This window comes from Lepidochelys olivacea, assembly GCF_965140295.1.
Source record: "Lepidochelys olivacea isolate rLepOli2 genome assembly, chromosome: 11".
In the NCBI taxonomy this organism is placed as follows: Eukaryota; Metazoa; Chordata; order Testudines; family Cheloniidae; genus Lepidochelys; species Lepidochelys olivacea.
In genome coordinates this window covers 39,226,909-39,242,617 of record NC_140421.1, presented here as the reverse complement: position 1 = coordinate 39,242,617, position 15,709 = coordinate 39,226,909, and the positions used below count along the sequence as shown (strand labels likewise).

The 15,709-nt window shown below is 38.4% G+C and overlaps 1 protein-coding gene across 1 annotated transcript in view; it reads right to left on the bottom strand.

The window, feature by feature from the left end:
- Positions 1-1,334: 1,334 nt before the first annotated feature.
- PPIG (peptidylprolyl isomerase G) overlaps positions 1,335-15,709 on the bottom strand; it is a 36,773-nt gene continuing 22,398 nt past the window's right edge. The window contains exons 9-13 of the mRNA XM_084643174.1: positions 10,396-10,600; positions 8,322-8,489; positions 6,511-6,595; positions 2,925-3,061; positions 1,335-2,609 (exon numbers count right to left, since the gene is read on the bottom strand). Coding sequence (XP_084499300.1) covers positions 1,490-2,609; positions 2,925-3,061; positions 6,511-6,595; positions 8,322-8,489; positions 10,396-10,600 — 1,715 coding nt within the window. The 3' untranslated portion in view covers positions 1,335-1,489. The remainder of the gene's footprint in view (positions 2,610-2,924; positions 3,062-6,510; positions 6,596-8,321; positions 8,490-10,395; positions 10,601-15,709) is intronic.

Below are 15,709 nucleotides of genomic sequence, written 5' to 3'. Positions count from 1 at the left end.
AAATAGTTCACAGGAGCTCCAGTTACTTTTCTAATTTAAAAAAACAAACAAACAACTTTGTAGTTTTATTCACCCACAGGCCAGTCCACATGGTTTACCAACATCCTGCATTCCCCCATCTCCTCCCCTGCCCCTTAAAACAAGTAATTATTTGTTCCTTCCTTAATTTTCTGGATATCACTACACTGAATTCAGGCAAGTTTTAACAACAATGCACATGTTCAGAATGAGGGGGTCTGTTGTATAATGAAAATGCCTGACAGGCCTGTAACAATGCAGTGGTATCAGGCATCAATGTCATAGTCAACTCAATATTGAGATTTGCCCAAATCCAATAATAAAATAGCAAGTTATTACTGTTCTCATAACACAATAGTAGCATTACAGTAGTGTGGTGGCACTTCTTTAGGAGTGCATCGATTTGCTGACCCTCCAATATGCTTTTAGGCTACAGAAACCAAGATGACTCATCACTGCTCACTATGCTAAACTATGGTCAGTCCCTAACAAACAGCTCTGCTCTTCTATTCGATTTTTAATGAGGCAGTGGTTACTAAACATAATTAGGAACCAGGAGTTCCCAGGTGCAAATCCAGTCATAGTATGAATTCTGGGGAATCACTCGCTCTCTGTGAATCAATTAACCAGCAATTAAACTGGATAAGGAAAGGACTTTCCTCAAAAATTTAGCTGCTGCATCCGAAGTTGGGTTTTCCACAGTAGGCAAGTTAAAAATAAGGTGGCACTCAAAGACAAACTGCGACCAGGGAAGCAGGAAACAGAAAAAGGAACATTACAAAAAACTCACATTGAATGATTAGCCTTTTTGTAAAAAAAAAACAAACAAACAAAAAAAGCTTTCTATGAAAATATTATTTCTCCCAAAGAGATGGGTCCCAAGTGCAGATGGCTGCCCCACAGAAGAAATGAATTCTACTGTTATACTGATCAACAGTACATGACAGCAGTTCAGGCAGAGAGGAGGCTCAATGAAACTATTTCACTTTGTGATTACAAAATCTCTGTCCCCCACACATCCATTCCTTAGGCTTTTTAACTACTGTATTAGGAATATAATTACATTGTAGTGACAGACACAGCTTGGCAGAGTTCTAATAGCTTCAAAGGACATTTAATATATTTGAAGCTTCTCCCTGCCCCCAACCAAAAAAAGCCTCTTTACAAGACAGTCATATGTTTGCAATGGGCCAAACAAGTTTATAAATTAAAAATGTATATGCAACACAGAAGGTATTCCCCTGGCTGTCAACACACAAAAAGGATACACAAGCAATGAAACAGTTAAAACACAGCACACTGTATTACACATAAAATGTTTCTCATTTCAAGTTTATTAAAACTTTCGCAGTACAAATGATCCAGGTTTTAGATTATCAAAAGACCAAACTGAAGTCCACATTAAAAAAAAAAAGGTGTTCCCCAAAATGTCTCAAACTTTGAGACAGAATGGAAACAACAAGTCCATAGCTCATCCACGTCTGTCTTCATCTGTTCCAGGACTTGATTCGTGATCAGACTTTTTATCCTTACGATCGGCATGGTCTCTTTCCTGACTCTTTGATTTTTGGTTAATTTCTTTTTCTAATGAGGATCTAGTCTTCTCTTTTTCCCTACTCCTGTGTGTAGACGATTTTTTAAATTCTCTATCCTTACTGCTTTGTCTTCTCTTTGAGTCTGGACTTTTATCCTGATCTCTACTAGCCTTTTTATCTTTATTGGTCTCAGGGCTACTACTTTCATGGCTTTTTGAACGCTTCTTCCTTTGGCTTTCAGCGTCATTTTTCTTATGTGAACTTCTGCTTTCTCTGTTCAGATACTTCTCTTTGTTTCTGCTTTGACTTTCTTCTCTTTCATGGCTCCTTGAGTCTCTCCTCCTCTTAGTCTCTTTTCCTTTAGATTTTTCTGGTGTGCCTTTTCTCTCTCTACTTCTTGATCTTCCTTTTCTTTTTGCTTCTTTATCTTCATTTTTTGAATGCTCTTTACTTCTACTCCGGTCTCTGTCTTTACTTCTAGATCTGGCTCTCTTCCCCTTGTCTCTGCTTCTGCTCCGTTCTCTTGCTTTATTATTGGAACTATGTTTTCCTTTAGTCTGCTCACGTTCTTTGCTCCTTGACTTAGCATGTTTCTCCCTATCTTTGCTTTTACTGTGATCTTGTTCATTACTTTTTGATCCTGCACTTTTACACCTCTCCTTACTTCTGCTCCTTTCTTTAGCTCTCCCTCTAGAATCATAGTGCTTGTCTTTACCTCTCTCATGATCCCTCTCTCTGCTTCTTGACCTCACTCTCTTTTCTTCATGTCTGTTGTGCTTAGAGTCTCTTTCTCTGCTCTTTGATTTCTCTTTGCTTTTGCTCCGGCTTTTAGATTTAGCTCTTTTCTTGGCCTTGCTTTTATTATGCTTATCGTCTTTTTCTGAATTCCTCCTTGTCTCCCTGTCTTTACTACTGGATTTGTGGTCTTTTGTCTTCTTCTCCTTTTCCCCTCTTCTGTTTGGACTCTCAGAGACTTGTCTGTGGTCTGATACTTTTCTCTCTTTTCCTCTCCCAGGGCTTTTTTGAGCATCTTTCTTGTTTTCATTTACTTCACCCCTTGGAGAAAGAAAATATTTATTTTAAAATCTTTTGAACTAAAGAAAAGTAAGAAGTAACTTCACTACTGAAACTGTTAATCATCACATTAAGTTTAATTTGTATTATGACATCTACATTAATGGCTACACAGTTACCATAACCATAAAGAGGGGTGCTTTAAAAGGGATAAAGCAAAGATAGGAAAGAGATAACTAAGCCAAAACCACATATTCTGAGACTAAAAAAAATTCACTGTGATACAACAGATCAAAAAGGCACCACCGTATTCTAGACAGAAATTCCAATGTATATAGGAAAAAAGCAGTGTCTTACTTGTCTCCCTTTATCCATCTTTCTCCACTGGAAACTCTCATTCTTTGAGCTCTTTGCATTTCCTGCCTCCAATGTGGAGGAGTCTCACTGCGTCTGAAGCGATCCCTTGACCTGGATCTGGAAGGCGTCCGATAGCGCTTGAGAAGGGAAAAAGAAAGAATGTTAGATACAACAGAGTTTAACATTCCACAGTATGCAAGATTTCTCATACATCTGGGGTGAGATTCTGAGTTGCTCCTACCAGAAATGCAGCACAGAACTCAGCCCAGCAGAAAAAGGAGCAAAAGTGGATTTATGTCATCTTTACAGCACTTACGTTCTGGGCTGCTCTGAGGGCCAGACTGGCTGCTAGCATAAATCAATTCTGAAAGCTGGTATAATTTACAACATTCCTCCCACAGTCTGCCAATGGACTGCTCCACAACTTATAGTAACTGACAATTCAGATAGCTGTCTCAGGCTACGAGGACTCCCCTATATCTGACATGCCCCTCCCATCCCCACTACTAGGGTTTAGGGTGGGGGGAATCCACAGAAGATAGTCTGCAGCTGTCTTCCTCAGTTACCCTTGACTGGATCCAGGGCTTTTAGAGCCAGTTTACATTGCTCCGGCCCCTTTACCAGCAAGTAGGGGAGAATCTCACCTCTGGACTGCAGTCAAACTTCATAGTAAAAGCACTGAAAATAAAGGTTAACACCTGTATAACATTATCTGGAAAAAAAAGTTAGTGAAGAAATATAAAAACTTGCAACGCAGTCTCATAAGCTCATTTTTTGTTGCATTTGCTATTGAATTCTGATATGCAAAGTATCTTGGTGCAAATCTACCAGCCTTTATAAACTAGAATATTTCCCTCCTGAGAATCAGTTTAGCCTGCCAGCACTTTATTAAGCCTCTCACTAACGTAAAAGGTTAAAGAACCATGTAATTTTTAATCCCCATTTTCACTCACTAATTGCTTCCTCAAAAAAATTTTTTCCCCCATACGTTTCTTATGCTTACTCTCTGGGCCAAGAAGCAGCTTTCTTTGCAAGTTTGCGCAAAATGCCGTTTTGGAGTTGAGAGTGCAGGGCGTGGAGAGAGTAAGGGAGGGGTTTTGGGGGCATTTTTTATTAAAAATTTTGAATTTGGTTTATTGCATTCAAGTAACTCAAAAGTGGCTTTATTTTCAAATATATATGCAGCATATAGGTGGTTCTGGAAGGAATGGAATCTGAGCCATATTTGGAAACAAACAAACACACAAGCACTTGAAAATTATGTACTGAATGACTAGGGCTCCTAGGCACTATAGAAATACAAAAATAATACACTTACATTTTATATTCAGTTAAAATGGATACCCCAAATGGTTGATCATATATCCACACAGCAATCTCAGAAATTCCAAAAGACCTTAAATGAGTTTTATGTAAGAGCCAGGTATTATTGTTTGAAAAAGAATGGTTGGGCTTGAACCTGAAAATCTTTGAGATATTATATCAAGTTTAAAGAATTTTCTTCATCAGGATGAATGCTGCTCAGCCTTGTCCTGCAATGAAAACTCCCATAACATTTTGCTAAGCATCACCAGAGCAATACTTTACAAAATTTTCACCATTAGCTTTAACATTTAAGGGCTATTGCAAATGTTCATCATTGTAGGCCTGGCTTGACATGAGTAACTGGACATGGGTGAGGCCTCATTTCTTGAAAGACAGAATTAGGGAGGTGAGTGGATCAGCAGGCTGGAAACAGAATGTTTGTACTAGCTAAGATAGGTAAATGGGTCAGTAGGCGAACAGATAGAATGTTTGTACTAGCAAAGATAAGGGGCAACACTCAGGAAACCATTTAAAATGGCCAAGATAAGCCTGGAACATAAGATGAGGTAAAGAGTAAGTCATGCATGGGCAGAACATGCTGTACAGAGATTAGTCACTTTGTAGGAACCAAACCAATCCCAAAACGCATGGATGCAATGTATAGTAAACACAATGTAATGTGTAAATTTATACAAAAGAAGAGGTTTGCTGTGAATTTAGATGTGTGATATGCTCTGTACCCATCCCCTACACTTGAGCCTGATCAATTCCAGTGTAGTTTGATTGTACGCCAATCAAGAAGAAACCTCAAGGAAGAGTTCAGAGTTGAGCTGAGTTCATGGGACCCAAGTGGATAGGATCTTGGGGGCTACTGAGTGGATAAGGTCTCAAAAGCCATCCCAACGTACCATTAAGTGGATAAGGTCTCAGGTTCTGGCCTGCTTTTTACCATAATTTCAGTTAGGCTTGATTTCAGCTGAAATGATGATAAAAATGGATTCAGCCATTGATGATGAATCTACATTTGAGCTCCCACAAACCCAGCTGATCTAGGATTAGTATCAGTGGGAATGTTTTTTCTGCATTTCCCCTAGTATAGATGCTGCCTCAGTGTCACAGTATAGAGTACAACAGAAACCGCCAACCTGATTTAACAATCTAACTTGAGTGGACTTTATTAAAATTTAATCATGAAAAAATAATTTACTTGGAATTTTGTTATTTAGGATTATTGTTATTACAGATTCCTATCCTGACTCTCAAACCTCTGGCACCTGACATGTCAGCACTTGATGGAACTAGGTTGTTTTTCTGAGCCATATTTTCTGCTGGTGCCTGTCAGTAACTTTGGGATTTTTTTAATATTAAAAACTGTTCGATACATTCTTAGAGTTTTCTGTTCTCTATAAAGTAGAATTTTGTTGTACACTGGATCCTTTGAAGAAAACTGCTTACTGTTTTCTGAAGATTTATACAGATAAGAAGATTACCACTGCCTTTTCCCTCAGAGTTGGGGATTGTTTGGGCTTTGCTACTTTTATATATATCAAAAGTGGATTTCTAAATGAGCAGAGGAGTGGCATTGCTGGACACTGGAACAATCAAGCAGGAAGGCATGCACTTCCTACCAGTTGGTAGCTCAACAACTCAGAGCTTTGAGCTACACACAATTTCACCTGTCATGCATCCAGGTATGAAATTCAGCATAGGGGACCTATTACAACAAGACACTATTTCTCAAACCAATATTAAAGCAATTTGGAAAATGCTTAACCAATCTCTTCCACCAGACTTCAACACTAAGCATAACAAATTAATGTTACTTTTTCATGGGACCACTGGCAATAAACTCAGATTTTGCCAGTGGTATTTAAGATTTTACAGTTTATTCCAAATGATTAACAACTCATGCTTTTGAACTTTCAGGTAATTTCAGCAAAACAGATGTAGTTTTCTTCTAAAAACTTCAACATTAAAAACAATTTTCTTTTAAATGTATTTAGTGAGCAATAGCTAGTGCACAGACCAGGAGGATTTGAGTCAGAACTGCTGGGTTCTATTCCCAACTCTATTAGTGTCTCACTATATGATTAAATCACTTAACCTCAATGCCTTACTTTGCCAATCTGTAAAATGGGCATAATCCCACCCTTCCTCTTTCCCAAGAGGGATGTGAAATTGCCTTGCGATCCTCAGATGATATGTGCTATAAAAGTGCAAATCACCACCACATACCAAGGTTGGGGTTTTTTTTTGGTTTTGTTTCTTTGTTTACACTTACCCTTGGTCCTCTTCCTTTTATTTTCCTTCCAGATCTGGTCACTAAAAGCCTTCTCTGGTATGACGACTGGGAATTTGATGGATTACTAAAACAGAAGAGAACTGATGCTGTCTATTACATTGTTTTAAAAATTGTGGCGGGAGAAAGACAGGAAAAGATCATTGAGACAGACTCCACTACTATTTTGGATTGGTTCTTTCGCAAATTAAAAGAAGTCAGCCCAAATGAAAACAAAGATTAATTATCACTCTCCAGCCAATTCAGATAATAACTAATGGTCATCACTTCACTACTTTAAATATTATCATCCTATTCATAGTATATAAAAAAGCATACAAAGTTTAAAAAATCCTTTTAGGGGCAGATGGGAGAATAAGTGTTCCCTTACAGATTTTTGGAAAAAACTTGGCATAGGAACATCTCAATACATGTACATGCCAAAACAAAGTCACTGTGTCATCATAATATAAGCCTGGCCCTTCCTCATCCCTATCGTTCATTCTGCCTAAATTTGTCCTGTCTAATTCTTAAGCATAGGCACCTGGTCTCTTTAAATGTTTCTCCGAGGAGTCTAAGCACTCTTTTGGGTGCTGCAAAAATAAATAATAATTTGCAGAGGAATTACAGCTTGTGAAATGTTCCAGGGACAGCCATAAGGAGTGAACAACTCTGTTTAGCCTCAGGATAGGTATTGTACCATCATGGCTTGTGCTGTACGAGACTGACTACACTAACTGACCAGTGTGCTCCAGCCTTGATCTGGAGAGAGAACTTAGAATACTGAGATTCATCTGCCTGGTCCAATGGAACTCCCTCCCACAAGATAACATTGAGGCCAAGAGCACAGTAAGAGAATTATACACATATATCAAGAACAACAGATATACTTTTTATCTTGTGTAGTACAGGGAATATAAATCTCTACACTCCAGGGCATAAGTAAACCACTAACTGCATGTGGTCAGGAATACATTTCCTATATGGACAGTTTATTTCATAACTATCCATTATAATGTTTCTTGTACTTGTCTCAGAAATTTCTGTAGTGGCTATAGTCAGTAATAAGATACTAGAGAAGATTAACTATTGGTCTAATGAGGTATGGCAGAAAGAATCAGTGTCCAATTTAAGGTGGTTCATCACAAACTGGATTGAGAAACATAATATTTCATATGAGCCACTAAACTGTAATATGGTGCTGAATTTCCACTGGATACTAATGAGTCAAGGCATGTGAGGTAGTATTTTTTACTGGACCAACTTCTGTTGCAGAGAGAAGCAGGGGGCCATACAGAGCTCTCCCTCAGATCTGGGAAAGGTCTCAAGAACTGTGTGTGGCACGAAAGCTTCTCTCTCTCACCAACAGAAGCTGATCCAATAAAAGATATTACCTCACCCACCTTGTCTCTCTAATTTCCTGGGACCAACACGGCTACAACTATGCTGCATACAACACTTGATACTAAAGCAGTGATCTACACTTGAAGTGAAAAGCTCCATATACTGTTTGTAAGTCCCCAGAGCCAGCCATCTCAAGTGGAAACTGTATTTGTAAGTCAGGCTTAAATTTTCTATATTCCTTCTTACATTATTTTCCTTGTAAAATTCCCTTAAAATGTATCATTGTAATATCCACACTATTCACCCTTACAAACAAGCACATTTAATGAAATCTGAAGTGCCACTGCTCATAACGTGCTAGTGGTTAAGCAACACATGGGAAACCTGGACTTGACCTATGAATCTAAAAGTACTGACTTGATCACACCATTGTCAGTGTGCAGTCCCACTCAAAACACATGTAAGCTTACCTCTCTCTTTCCTTCTCCCTACTCTTCCTTTCTTTTTCTTTTTCATCTATTTTAGGAGGACTTTTTCTCATGAGGAACCTGTTTTCTGGTACTGGAGGGATCTCTTCGGGACGGACAGTAGACAATGGCTGTGCTTCAGGGTTTTCATCTTCACTTTCACTGGATGAGCTTTAGTTATACACAAATAAAAAGCTATCAATGCTTCAGTTTTAAATATCTGTGTACTTTAGATTCAGGCTTTCCAGGAAAGGCCTCTCAACCGGTCTATACTTAAATACTTCAGAAGCTTTGTCAACTGAAGATACAGATAGAAAAAAAAAGAGAAGAATTATTTATCTCATCATCAGAGCAATTTAGAAAAGGTCTGAGTTCTGCAGGTTATAGTTAATGGTCTTCTTAGTAGTAATAAAAAAGAAATCTAGCTAAGGCACAAAAATCTGAAAGTTATCAACCCAAGCATTTACAGATATTTGAAAGTATTTATACATATAAAACAAAGGCTAAGGCTTCAAAAACAGCTGCCATTTTGCTCCCTTGAGGTCTTCACTCAGAGATGTATATTATGTATGTATTCCCACCTGACATTATAGAAGATTTTTCACCAATTATTTTTTCATACATACAGTGAATTGCTGAATATACTTATATTACATCTTTAGATTAGAGCTGGTTGTTAATTTTCTGGGGAGCCTGAGCATCCATAGTCTGTAGCTCTGAGCGCAGGCCTGCCATGCCAGGTTTCTAGGCTGGGAGCATGGAAGCCCCTCTGTGGAGCTGGGAGCATGGAAGAGTCCAGCTCCCAGCTCCTCAGCCACAAGCATGAAAACTGTGAGAACTTTGGTTCATAGGCCTTCCAGGGTCCCTGCCACAGAGCTGCGAACCTGGAGGTCCTGGGATGGACTTCCAGGGTCTGTGACTCTAGGGCAGCCACACAAAGCAGACTCCCCTGGGCTGGGAACCCCAGGGCTTCCAGACTCCTGGGCCAGCTGGCTCCATGGGTTGCCTGATTTTGAATGAAATCAAATTTCCAAAAACCAAAATTTCTCACAAATTGGAAGTCCCAAGTTTCAGCCAACTCTATTTTAGAAGAAACAGAGTTTGGAAAATTTATATAAAAAAGGTCACGTTCAGATTGTATGTTTGAATGTAAAACTGTGAGGAATTGTATGATTATTTGTTGGAATCTAAAGGGAGCATGAGAAAGCTGAGTGCGTTTAGACGGTAAATACATGAAGCTGAGGATGGTCTGGAGAATAGCACTGCTGTAACAGATGATTTCCTTGATTCTTAGTGGTTGCGCTGAAAGAAAACACACTTGTATAACAACTTTACCTCTAAGTCAGATTTTTGTATGGGAATACTGTAGTAAACTGTGGGTAACATTTTCAGAAGCAGCCAAATGACTTAGCAGCCTAAAGTTCCATTGCCTTTTAAAGGAGACTTTGGTGTGCTTGGGCAAAATTTTCAAAAGCACCAGACAAGTTTAACTTTGGCACCTGATTTTTGAGAAGTTATTACAAGTTACACATCAGTAAATTAAGGTGTTAATATGTTTGAGGTTTTATTTTGTTCGTTTTAGACCTGTAGGCTCCTCATCACACATTATAAAAGTCTCATTGTGTATAAATTAATTCAACTTAATGAATATAAAAATGAGTCAAGGTATTAACTTTACAATGTGCAACTTTACAAATCAACACATGAAAATCTCAATCCAAACTATACAAGTGGCTCTCGTTACATATACATTATTGCCAGTGTAGTATTAAAGCAGGAAAACCGAAGTCATTTACAAAAAAATAATCAAGGATACTGCAATCCTCCACACACCTAATGGTGCTAGTTCAAACAGGCATGTACCAAAGAATTATATTATATATGTGCAAAAACTGAAATGATTGTATTCACAGAAATGTTTTCCTACATCAACACCAAAGCAAGAAAGTAGCTAGCTGAAAACATTTATTTTTCTACAGCATATGTACTAACATATATTAAGTTTTACATTTAAATTTTTAAAAAAGCAAATTTGGTCTGGTTCCAAAAGTCTCTTAGAATAGCAATATAATCCTACCTTTTCTTACTTTTCTTTCTCTTTTTCTTTTCCTTCTTATGTTTTCTAGAATTTTTCTTGTGTTTCTTTTTTCTCTTCTTAGGTTTCTCTTCAGAAGCACTTTCAGAATCAGATGATGAATCAGAGGAAGATTTTGAATCACTTGAACTTTCTGAATCGCTGGATGAGGAAGAAGACTTGTGTCTTTTCCTCTCTTCTTTCTTGGCTATAAATCAAAGTTACAAAGACATAAATTTAGATGTCAAACAGTTCCATCGAAAGCTCAGAATAGACAATTCTAATATCTCCCAAACTTCCTAAATAATTCAGACACGATACTTTACCTTGTAACTAAAGTCATTATGGTAAATACATAATAAAGATTTGGGGAAAATATTTTTGTCATACAAATAAAGGAGAAATTTTAAAACACACAATAGTCCATTTATTTTAATTACAAAGGAAAATTTTATTACCAACTGTGAACTCTCAGTAACGCGTAGCACTTTAATTGTACTAAAATATTACTTCTTTTTAGAAGCAATCTTACATTAAAAGTATATCACAGAATGAAAAGTCTGATCAGAAGTTTGTTCTATAGATTCCAGTATTAACAGCATCTCAGACAACATATTCTGTTCAAACCCAATTAAACCAGTTTGAAAGCAGCAGCACATGACCTAGGCTGATCCAATGAGTCACTTAGCAGCTAGCTCACCATGAAATACCACAGACTGGGGAAGACCCACGAAAAAGATAATTCTTCTTAAGTGAAACTGAGCTCAGAAAATAGAAGTGACCCTCAAAGCTCATCATTTTTCTACAAAAATATTCCATGAAGTATGATGATGCAAGCCAACTACTAATTGTCTCAGCTTAAAAGGAAACCTCCACCATGGGTAGGTTTTCCCACAATTGTCCACTATAAAGTTCCTTTCACCATCCTCAGTCCATGAAAGGATACTGGGCTCGATGGATCATTAATCTGATCTTGTATGGCAGTTTCTATGTTTTATCATACCCTTGGCCTCTAATGAAAAGGAGTACAGTGCCACTTTTGGAGGCAGATATCAAATCCATTAGGGCTAATTTCTTAACTTTGACAGTATGTATCATTAAAGCACGTATCATTAAAAAGGAGCTGATGATGGCAAAAGTAGTAGTGTAAAAGACACAATTTTAAAACAATAACACATATTTCATCCTTTCATCAATCAGGTAAATTAAAAAATAAAAAGGATGTCTCAACTAGATATATTAACCAATTCAATCCAAGCTATTCTCCAACCAGATTCGCCCACACCCCTCCAAAAGAGTGTCAAAATAGGGGAGCTGTAGGATATTTTCAGACTCTGGAACATCATCATTATAATTGACTAATGCAATTAGTTTTATTTTCCCCCTCTTTCTCTCTGTAAGTTGCAAAGAAAAACATCACTGGGTATAGAACAGTTTTGTATGGTAAAAGGCTGAATCTCAGGCACTAGAGAAGACAAGATACGCCAAAGACAATTTTTAAAAAGTGAAAAGAACCCCATTGTGTCTGTAGAAAACCGCATTTCATCAGAAAATTTGTTATGATCTTAAAAACAGACTTCAGAGTAAAAGAAGAATTTTAAATTTGAATATGACTCCCAGCCGGGATCATGTTTGTCTACTTAAACAGTTATTGGGAGCTATCTTAGAAGTGAATGAATCAGCTTAACTACTGGTTTATGCTGATTTCAGCGGGCATACACCAATGTACAGAAAATGGAATGTCTGCGTGGTACAAATTATAGTGGCAAAAAGCAGCCTCAAACTTCCTTCTAAGGCAGGGGTGTTTGCAAAGGGAGAGGCAGGAGCACAAAAATGTGGGCACAGAAAGTCAGTACAGCTAGAAAGTGGATGCTACTATCTCAAAAGAAGGTCTGGTTGGATGTGCATCAACTCAGTGAATCCCCTTTGAAGCTGCAAATTAAAACATTGCCTCCTCTGGAAGAAACCATGAGAAAGAGCACCAAAAGAAGACAGTGAGGTGAGCTGAGCACAAGGGCTTTGATAGTGCAGAGACGCGTAATCCGTACCTAGCTGTAGTGGAATAAGATGTGGTTATAAAATAAATATTGAGCTAATACTCTGGAGTAGCTGTTCTTCAGAAAAATGGTCACATTTACAATTACCTAAATTCCACAAAATATAGCCTTAATTTTCTTCACTGCAGGTTTACAAACCTATGGAGGTTGAAATGACTGGAGCTCCACAGTTCAACAGAAGCGAGCCCCTCAACAGCTCCGAATAACTGAAGACTGACAACCAGCTTCCTTCCTGTGAAGCTCCTTAATTCTGAAGAAGTAAAGTTGCAGAGAAACTCCACTCCAGCAGAGATCTCTGTTGGCAGCCCTGACAACATGAAGCTGTTGTGTATTCAGAGAACTTAAGAACAATGAGTGGGTTCACTGTGTTCAATTGACAGTAGTAAGGAACCTTTTAACTCAATTCAGGTACTGGAAGTTGTATACTAGTTATTTTGAAAATGAAATGGGAACTCAGTTAATTCCATATTTGAAGTAGAACCACGAGACAGTAGTCAGAAGCAGAGGACTGACCTTTACGTACAGAGCTAGAGGAGGTGAAAAGCTTCTCCTGAACAACTGTATACCTGGAAATCCCGCTTAGAGGGGTATTAACTGCTAATTCAGAGAGCAGTGTGTTCATTCTGGAAATTATTAGTAACTTTAGGTCCTTCAACCACTCAGCTATCGTTAACAAAATGTCTGTCTTTTGACAGAGTCAGAAATTGAGTTCCACGATCATAGTCATAGACATAAGTGGCCAGAGTAGGGGTTGTCATGTTCAGCCCTCAAGGTGCGTTTTTTTTTTTAAACAGAAATTAGAAAGAGGCAATAACCCTATAAAAACGGAAGAAGAAATTAATACCATTCAGATGTTCACATCTATAGTCTCCTGCCCAGTCATTTATCTATGCTAATTACCTCTTATACCCAATGGAGGGGATATAAGGAGAACAGTTACTTCCCCCTTTCCCATCCATTAAACAAAAGGGCAAGCCAACAGCACACTCGTTTTTGAAAAGGTGTAATTTTGGGGACCTGCAGGCAGCAACACAGAGAGAACAAATCTCTCTGACCTAATTCAGTTTCACATTTTAGGCCTAAAGGTTGTACAATCAGTGGATTATTCAACCAGTAGCTAGGACAGATTAGCCATTTGCTTTCCAGTTTTTATTACACCATCCTGACAGATCATAAGGGTTGGAGGTAGCTGTATCCCAACAATCAACTGCAAAAAGTGTATATAAAATGCTGTATGATGGCCGTCATGGAGGCAAAAGCAACATACTTCTTCTGTATCGACGCATCACCTGTAATCAGAGGTTAGTATTTCTCACTAAGTTTTTTAATGTTATCACAGAAAAATCTGTTCTGATCTGGACTGGACTGACCAAATCAGTGGGGATAGATCCACCTCTGGAAGGCAAAACATCCATACCATCTCTGGTTGAGTTTCAGCCAACTTCCATCATGTACTCTCGATGTGCTGGGGGAACTTCAGGTTATTGTTTGCAAGTTGGACATGTCCCTCATGGCTAGCAAGATCAAGTAGGGAGACACTGTTTGCTGTTGGTAGAGTGTGTTAATTCTTTCTAAGGGAGGGCAAGATGCCAGTGTTTCTCATATGAGCAATAATTAAGCTACTGATAACCATCGCTTCATCTCAACACTCTTACTACCATGCTGTCTCAAATATGCCTTTTCTGGATAAAATTATTGAGCATACAGTAATGAGGCAATATGTGAAGTCTTCAGATTTTCTTTGTTCCCTGTCAATCCAGTTTTTGATTGGTTGTATTTGGCTGACTTTTCAATTGCCCTTTAGTGACGGAAGCAACAATTTCAAAAGCTGTCTGGGTGGGCGGGTAAGATCACTGAAGCGGTTCTGCTCTTTCAGAGATGGTGATGTTGACTTGCTGGTCCAATGGCTTTCTAGAGGAATTCTGCAAGTCCAATGGCTTTCTAGAGGAATTTATACTGAGGTGCTACAAGTACACTGGTGAAATGCAATTTTATTTTTTTCATTGCATGCAGACTGGGTGCTCTCTTTGCTTTTCCAGTGCCTGGCTGAGACAGTGACTTGGATGACAGCAAGCTGATGAAGCTGAATCCAGACAGCAATGAGGTGGCTATTCACTGCAGAGAAGCTTCTAGAGCAGCTGATGGGCATAGTATTTTGCCCCTGAATTTTGCTCATCCTAAACAAGGGGGTTTGCAATTTATGGGTACTTTTTTGAGCCCCAGATGGTACAATGGCCAGAAGTGTCTTTTCCCAACCACATCTGTAACAACTGTAATCACTTTTCTTTTCAGATTTACACAACTTCACAATTATTCATACCTTTGTGACCTACAGAATAGATGAGCATAACGTTCTCGATATTCTCACTTGGAAGTTTCAGCTGGTATAAATTGCAAAGGCCTGATTGCCTACTGCAGTTGGCCACAGACACTACATCAGTGCTCCATAGATTGTTAGCCTCCTGTTCACTTCTGGGCCCAATTGAAAGCAAAGAATTCTCTATAAGAAGGCATATATGGTTTGGCTCTTAACTACCTGAGACCATTTCTTTAGTTATGCACCACCATGACAATTGAAGTCAGCTGACAAGCCTGTTAAGCATCCCTAATCCTACTGGCAGAATGTTTTCAGTGAAGAGGCCTCTACTGTATCATCTGCTTTCCTTGTTGGTCCAATAAAGAAGAACAAGGTATAAAGTCTATTTTCTCAAGCTTTTGCCTAAGAAGCTTATTTATATGGTTTGTATAGAATGTTGACTTAGTAAATTATTTGTTGTACAAATTCAAACAATACAAAATTTGTGTATCTGTCTACTGAACATGATGGGTGCATTTTTAAAATTGAAAAATTAATAGTTTCCAAAGGTATTCTATGAAAAGAAGTCTGGTATGAAATGTCCACTCTTTCTTTGCTGTACACAAACAGAGGCATCACCACATACTCTGCTGAACAGCCAATAGAAAACAGTCCATTCCGTTAGCTCTGAACTAACTCGTAAGAAAGACCTACGGTACTCTACTTTCATACTCTTCCCAAACATCAAAGAACTTTACTTTCTCTCCACTCAGGACAGCATCCTCCTAGAAAACACCACTGCATTTCTTCCTATCTAAACTTAACTGAAACAAGATGGCTCCAAGCCCCAATTAAGAAATGTCTCTGTACACAGTGAAAGAAAGGGTGAAGTCAAGTACTGCAGTTCCCCTTTCCTGTGATAATATCGTCTAGAGCTTGTCAAAACCAATTTGGGATGCAGTTT